At 48.4% G+C, this 7,990-nt stretch overlaps 1 protein-coding gene across 4 annotated transcripts in view; it reads right to left on the bottom strand.

Moving 5' to 3' along the window:
* The window catches only part of LOC128880447 (protein tincar), a 52,230-nt gene that overhangs the window by 9,218 nt on the left and 35,022 nt on the right, over positions 1-7,990 (bottom strand). For all 4 annotated transcript variants that reach the window (XM_054130543.1, XM_054130544.1, XM_054130542.1 and 1 more), the window contains exons 2-10: positions 6,983-7,078; positions 5,529-5,811; positions 5,232-5,456; positions 5,001-5,132; positions 1,620-2,396; positions 1,359-1,546; positions 1,067-1,266; positions 480-988; positions 104-299 (exon numbers count right to left, since the gene is read on the bottom strand). In XM_054130543.1, coding sequence (XP_053986518.1) covers positions 104-299; positions 480-988; positions 1,067-1,266; positions 1,359-1,546; positions 1,620-2,396; positions 5,001-5,132; positions 5,232-5,456; positions 5,529-5,805 — 2,504 coding nt within the window. In that variant the 5' untranslated portion in view covers positions 5,806-5,811; positions 6,983-7,078. The remainder of the gene's footprint in view (positions 1-103; positions 300-479; positions 989-1,066; positions 1,267-1,358; positions 1,547-1,619; positions 2,397-5,000; positions 5,133-5,231; positions 5,457-5,528; positions 5,812-6,982; positions 7,079-7,990) is intronic.

Genomic DNA, 7,990 nt, shown 5'->3' with positions numbered 1-7,990 from the left:
GAGAGAGAGAGAGAGAGAGAGAGAGAGAGAGAGAGAGAAGCAAAGGGCACGGGCACAGCGAGATGTACTCAAAGACACCAAGAGGAGGGAGGAGGGTAGTTACCGCGAGCCTGACGTACTAGGCAGGTCGTTAAAGGTGACCTTGGGCTTCAGTTTCTTGTTCAGCCAGCTCTTATCGGTTGTCGGCGCACCGTTGGCGTCGTTCGGCGATTGCGTCGGCGATGGACGTAATTTCGGCCTCAACCAGTAGATCTGTTCGTCGTCGGCCGTCGATTCTCCATCCGCAGCATCGGTGTTTCCTGTTGGAACGATGTAGCCCGTTAACGGGTAGCGGTTCGTACCGATCGCCGCTTCGTCTTTTAACCCTTTGAGTGCCAAGTTGAGTGAAATTTTCATACATATCCGAGACATGACAATTTTAACGAGTTACAGTAGCACTTACAGGCACCCAAACGGTTAATCTTTAAACCCCCATTTACCTTGCGTGCGTGCCTTCCTTTCGATGGCCGCCTTTTGTATCACGCTCATGATGGCCTTTTTCGGCGAAGCGTCGGCGATAGTGTAAGTCCTACCGTTTCCGACGACCAACAGCGGCGCGCTGGTACCGTCCTCGTCGTCCCTGGCCGACACTAGGTCAACGTCCGTCACGAGTTTCACCGACCGCGCCGATCTAACCGTCGCACGACCGATCGTCACTCTCAATTTGAACGTCCAGCGTTGCTTTATCGTCAGGCAGATCCATAACAGGAGCCAAAGAAAAAGGTGAAGAACGGTGGCGACGATACAGGCCAAGATCATATAGGCGCCATCCATGCTGGCACGATAAACGACGCTATAGTCGTAGAGCAACGGCGCGCTGCAGATCGCGATTGCCAAGAAGACGCACAGGGCGGTGCAATGGATAAAGTATACCCAGCCGTTTCCCTCGCGATTCTCTTTCGGCAAGATCACTCGTCGCTCGCGTTCCTGGTTCAGGAATGCCGTGAATCTGTACAATTGCAAACGAATGGACGATGGTTCTTGCAAACGGGGGACTCTATCGAACCGGTCGGGTGAATTTACTTACCTGCCGTAAGCGTAAAAGTACATCACCATGCTGGAGCAGAGTACCAGCAGAGAGGAGAGGGCGAACAAAACGAGGGTGACGTGCGGGTTCAGCAAGAAGTAAGAATCTCCGAAAATGGTCGATATGGTGCTGGTACTCGATAACGTTCGATACTGTTGTCGAAGAACGGGCAGCACTTTCAACGGACCTACCACTTGAATCTGAAAACACGCAACGAGACAGTTTTCCAACGATCTTCGATTTCGACGAAGCCGCGTAACGCAAACGTTTACTAGTCCTTCAAACTACTTGCCTTGTAAAGAACGGACATTCCAACGAAGGCTAGCAAGCTTTGAACGGTATTCATGACCAACTGGAGACTGAAGATGGTGCCGAGAGCTTTGTTGCACGACCAGAATACCGCGGGATATCTTACGGAATACACTCCGAGAGCGACAACGTAATTCAAGTACTCCAGGGAAATGGGTCCGTAAGGTTCAGCTACGGGAGAAGGTTGTAATTAAACGAAATCAATTAAACGAAATACGGTTTTCACATATCGAACGTATCTTACCGGTCTCAATTTCGAGATTGAACTGTTCCGGATGATCCAAATCCGCCAAGCTGTTCATCGTCAGCGACATGCTCTGCGCAGTTAGGTTTCCTCCGGTGGCAGTTCTAGTCGGTTTCGTCGTCGTCGTCGAAGCTCTCGCCAAAGTCTTCGTCTTTGACCTGATTTTCGAATTACTCCTGACGATCGTTTTCGCGGTCGGTCGCCTAACGTTGTTACCGTACTTGGCCGTGGTACTCTTCAACATTTTCGTAAACGTTGACGTCGAAGCGGTTGCCACCGTAGACTCTGTCACCGCTGGCATCGTCGCTGTCGTCGATGAACCCGTGGTCGTGGTTGTGGTCGTGGTCGTGGACGTGGTCGTCGTTTTGGTCGTTGTCGTTGCAAACATTTTTGGCGTTGTCTTACGTGCTCCTAGCGCTTCAGACGTTGTAATTTTTCCTGTGGTTGTGCTCCAAGTAGCGCTGGCGTTTAAAATTCGTGCGATGGGTGGAGGTAGGCCGGTACTCGAAGAACGAAACGATTTGGAGAATTGATCGGTGGTGTCTCGACTGCGAAATGCGACCTCATCGTCAACGATCCCAGCCAAAGTTGGCGTCGTGGTCGCGATATCGTTAACGGCGTCGTCGATCTCTTCGTCGGGCGTTAGAGTAACGAAAGGTTGAGGAGTTATGAAACCAGTTAGAACGCTAAGGTTCACGTTCGGATTCAAAAAGGTGGATACGACCAGTCGATCGCGTTCAATTACTATCCAATCCAGATCTGTGCGCCATATCGCTTCTGTAAAACAGAAATTCGCTTTAAAGATCGATTAACCGACACTCGGTCGGTCGAATAAACGATAAGGTGTGTAACGGGTAGATATCCCATCTGCGACAACCTACCGGGCGAATACGATCAACTCTAGGCACTCCACCGACCCGCGATATACCGATACGCGTCACAGGAACTGATTGCGAGTCGACAAATAGTTGACGCTCCCAATTATAATAATACAAAATTCTCAAAGTTTCGAAGGCTGTGGGGTGCGCTTATTTCGCTTCACCTTGGATGGTGACGGCGTAATTACATTTACAGGATTAACCTTTCCCTATCTCGTTTCTTCGTGCTCCGCGGTTTCGTACTTTTAATCCGGATTCCGGCCGGGAATAGATCGCGCTAGAAGGAAAAGCTGCGGAACGAAGAAAAAATTTAAGATAATCCCGTAGCTTTAAATCGGATTAGCCAGCTTTCCGTCGTGTCCCATCGTTTTCGAACGATGCCGCCGCCGGCGTCGTAACGCTGTTCGCTAAAAACCGACCTAATGGAACAACTCTTTCGAATCCCTCTACACTTTTCGTCGTACAATGTTTCTTCCAACAAAGAGAAAAATCGCCGTTTATCGTGAAACCGTATGCAAGCACACCGACGGAAATTGACCGAGACGATAGACTCGCGTTCAAGTTCACGAACGCGGGAGAGGTTGACTGTTGACGGAACCAACCATCCCCGTTAGCTGACTCCAACCAAACCTTGCCTTTGCACCAGCCATTCTCCCAGCCCTTTTCTACCCCCTCGTCTCGACTCGACTCGACTCGACTCGACTCGACTCGATTGAATTCGCGACAATGACCTTTGCGCAGGTGACGCTGTCCCGGCCAACGTATTTTCCATCCGAGCACAAAAGGGCCACTTGTCATCTCGTGCATTCCGACTGGCAATTCGGTGAGCCAATATACGCATAGATGCGCATGGATATTCATCCGCGCTCACCAGACGCAAACTAAATTGGATTACAACCCATACGGTACGCGATGCTTACGATTACGATATACGCTTTCGAGGGTAATCGGAACCACGTCAACTACGTTTAACACTAGACCTATCGACGTTCATTTCCTAACCATTTCTATCGCGTTGGGACAAATCACTAGACTTAGAGACACTTTTTTCAATTAAATACAAGACTATTTTACGTGCAAGTAAATTGAATAATGCGTGACACAATTGTATAGGAAATACTGCATATAGAAAAATTTGGAAACGGTCGTGGTAGGTTTAATGGTAATAATGTGCAAATCCTAGACTACAGCTGGCGCTGGTTGTTTTCGAGCGACAAAGTCCAATCTAGATCGTCAAAGACTATCCGCGGCAAACCGTCGTAATTCTCTGCAAACTAATTATGGGTTAATTCGATTAAGATCGTAGTCGACGGAATCGAATGGTTTGAAACCGGGCCGCGATCGAGTTTGCACGTTGGGTACTAATGTAACGAAAGGGTCGAGATAGAAATCGAAACTAGCTTATCGGAACTTTGAGCTCGGTTGAGCGATTCGAGATGAAAGGATTCCACGAACGGCAAATCCTGCAGCAAACTGTATGCACACACCTGGCCGATCAATACGCGAACCAGAACGTAGTCAGGACGAAGTTGCCCTGTTACATCCCGACCGCCCGTTTCTCCATGCGCGAATCGTCCTACTCCGGCGATTATGCATCTCGAAACGATAACGATGCCAAAATTAACTGTAACGTTTCGCGGAAAGTCTTTTTCACCTTCGACAATTACATCGCGTGACCCGTCGTTATCTCGAAAATATCGTTTCCAAGTTGAGATAGTTGCACTCGACGGGAAACCAGCCGAAAAAACCTCTAAATTTAACGCTACTTTAAATCTTGGAGAAATCCACTCGTTGGCGTTTGTTCTTCCATTAGCAACGGGTATAACGAGTTAACTTTGCGACCCGGCTCGATTTTACGTCAAAGGAGATACCTCGACCGCCGTTACGTGAAAATATAGATGATATCGACGTGACTCATTTCGACTCGATACGGGCGCATCGATGCTCGTTGCTGCTCCAACGAAAACAAAACTTTGTCGATGGGGTTAATTTAATATTCCTGGTTAATTTCCATGAGAAAAGCAAGTACCGTCTAGAGTCTGAACGATCCAATGTATTTTCTCCGAGAACAAAGAATTCGAGAACGGATCAACAACCGCGAGAGTTTTCATATTTATCGACATCGACCTCGAATTGCTTTTCGATGTGCAAAGAATGACACGAATGCGAGAAAATGTGATTTTTGAATGGTGGGTAGCGAATCGGAAAGGCATGGTCGCGTAACGTACTTGCATGTGGCGAAACGTTTCTGTACGCGTTGACAAACGAAAGCGTCAAAAGTTTCGCGTTATCTCGAAAAGTTGGCACGAGCGCGCGTTGTGGCGATTCGTGCTCGTGCCAGTATACATATAGTAGTAATTTCAAAGTGTCGAGTCGCGTCGTTGGCTGTCAGGCTGGCGGATGTTAGGTGTCGAGTGCAAAGCTTTCAGAGCGAATCGCGAATCGCGAAACTCGTTCTCCGTGTAAATGTAGCTGCTAGAACGTTCGTTGGGATCTTTGTTACCTTTTGGTAAGAATCCAGCGTGTATCAGCCTAGCCTCCATGAGCAGCGAGGGCAGCAGGAAGCACATGGCCGTGCAAAGATGCACAAACGCCGCTGTGGGACCTCCGTGTCGCCATAAATTATTCGCTAGACCTACGAATGATAACAATGGTATAGCAGACGAAACGTAGAACGCGAACAGTGCAACCTCGTTGTTTGATTCGAATAGGAAAAAATAGTAAAGGCGCTCACTGTTGTCGGGATTGCTGGTGAGCAGCGACGAGGGTGGATCGCGCGAGCACGCGCTCAAATGACGGCCAAGCTTTATTCCATCGTTGGCCAGGTTGCCGAGCTTCAAAAAGGCCGCGCCGAGAAGAACAGGAAGCAAGACCACTCCGGTGCCAGCCAACACCAAACAAGCGTACAATTCGATCTTTGGCGGTGGTGCATCCGCGGGCCAGGGCAACGACAGATAGGCTGCACGGGTAAACATTCGATTAGGTAATTAGACAATTTGCCCGAAGAATCGAAAGGAAGGAGTTTGCTCACCTGCGAACCGTTTCGCGTATCTCAAGCCGATGTAAGCTTGAAAAGCGACCGCCAGGATGCCATACCAAACGGACCACAGACTGTTCACGTGGCCACGTATGCACGAGTTTCGTTTCGATGGTCTACGCGGTGCCGGCTTTCTCGCTTTGCTGGTCGTCGAGACGCCGCTGGAGTTTATGCTGGACACTATCGGAAGCGGCTTCAATGGCTTCTTATATTTCGCTTGGTTTACCTCGTTGTTGTTCTCGTAACCCATCAAGCTTCCAGTCATTGACATCTTGTTCTAGAAAAATAACATCGATTCACAGTGTTACGGACGATGCATACGCAAACTTGCACAAATTTGCATATTTTTTCCCCGCTGTTTTCAACGACTCGCGAAACTGTTAAACGAGAGTAGTCATCGTCCTGGAGCTTTCCAACATTTTCACGATTTATCTTTTTCGCGCAATTTCATATTCCGCTAGACTCTGGTTTTCGTTCCCGTCGCTCATCGTTCTCTTCCATTCTTGTTTTGTGTTGCTCGATCGCGTTGGAGGAGGCTCGAGAGCGCTCCAAGTACCGGTTATGGAAAATATTAGTAACCGCGTCGCGTTTTTTCCCTTGCCACCGTTATCGACTTTTCCGTTTACCGCTGCATACTACTTCTTCGACTCAAGAATTTAACGCGTAGCGTGGCTGTATTTAACGTACGCTGGCAAAGAAAATGAAACGGCAGAAAATACCTCTTTTTTCCGAGGTATAAATCGAGTTCCGTTCAGTTTAGCATACGCGAGCAATTAAACGCGCACTGCCCTCGTCTGAAATTTATGACTTTCGCGAAACGAGCACCCCAACCTGGGTAGCCGAGCTGCCCTTGGAGCGTTGCCTTCGGTCTCAACCCTTTGTCGTTTCGTCTCTTCTCCGAGAACGGGTTGTAAAGTTGTTGGAGCTTTACGGTCGTCTTTGCCGGTTTCGTTCCGCGATCAAATTTAAAGAAGAAAGTGTACAACAGGCCAAAGGAACGCGAGCGCGACCGTCTCGTGCTGTCCAGAACGCAAAATTCACATTTACGTTTAAACTTTGTATTAGAAAAAAGGTAAACAACCGTTTATCCTCCGCTCGTTGAACGATACGTTTCCGACAACAAAATGCAAGAACCTCGACCTCCTTTTCGCTAAGTAGTTGCTCGAACGTGAACATTCGTACCATTTCGAGTGGTACGTCCCGGAAAAAGCGCCGGATTGTTCAAAGGAGTATTTAATGTATTCGCGAATACGGCATCCGAGCTACGGTGTTTAACTCGAGAGCAAAAGTACGTATGTACACTCCTCGATGTCTCGCGAGAAGCTTTCGAGTAATCTTTGCTCGTTTTACGAGTTTCCGTCTCTTCCTCGTTCGGTTAAATTTATTAATTATTTCTCGGCGCCGAGTTTATTCGAAATTAGTCATTCGTTAAAGAGAAAATAGTTTACCAGATTTGTTGCTTCGTCCCCGGTCTTCTAAAGTTTCGAGCAAGCTTGTCGAGAACAATCGATTCGATGTTCTGGCATGTTTGGCGGTGACAGCGCCTGAAACAGAAAGCGCAAACGATTAAACGGAGGAGAACAGGCAGCACAAAAAAAAAAAAAGAGAGAGAAATATAGAAATCGTCGATATTTCCCGCAATAAAGATAGCAGCGAGGAAAATCGTTTTTAAAATTGTTACATTTATTCTGCATCCTTTGTTCGTTGCGTGAATCCACAACGCGGAATACACAGAGACAACCAAGTTACGGCGAGCGTTCGCAGTGATCGTACCGCGTAATTGATCGGACGCGCACGCGGAAACTTGCAGAGGGCTCGTATCGCGTGTCACGCTCCAATTTTAATCGCGTTTTACAGAGGCGAATGCGACACCGAAAAATATATTTGTTCTAGATTCGGCTGTTTATATTCGTTATATACTCGTGGTTCGTGGTTGTTTAAACCCGCAATGTTAGCTCGAGTATCAAGAACGGCGTCAGCGACGATTACTCGAGGAACAGTTTGCTCGTAAGGGAGGTAATTTCGAGATGGAGTCGACGGGAAAAGACTAGCTTCCGCGAAAAGAGCATGCATTGTTCGCGTAGACGCACGCTGTGCTGTTACGTGTCGCGTCCACCTCGATGCGTTTCCCGTCGTAGAAGCGATAACGACGAAAACGATCGAGGAGCGATTGCGGCCGAGGACAATCAAAGGCGCGAGCCTCGCGTACAATAGGGTCGGAACACAGGGTGGCAGCGTACCGTGATAATTCTAGTGCCCTTACGACCTCGGTTGCTCTCTCAAAGTCCTTCAAAACCCCTCGAGCCACGGTTGCCTTAACCGTTGCCTTTCCCAGACAACGATGCACATTCGTCGTGGATTCGCCAGACTCCCGATTACATCGACTCGATTCGGTTTTCGATCGTCTCTATATTTTGTCCGTATGGGACGCATCCGGGAACAGGTCAACGATAACG

The sequence above is a fragment of the Hylaeus volcanicus genome, chromosome 7 (assembly GCF_026283585.1).
Source record: "Hylaeus volcanicus isolate JK05 chromosome 7, UHH_iyHylVolc1.0_haploid, whole genome shotgun sequence".
NCBI lineage: Eukaryota > Metazoa > Arthropoda > Insecta > Hymenoptera > Colletidae > Hylaeus > Hylaeus volcanicus.
Note: the sequence above shows the minus strand (reverse complement) of the source record. Positions and strands in the feature narration are given on the sequence as shown.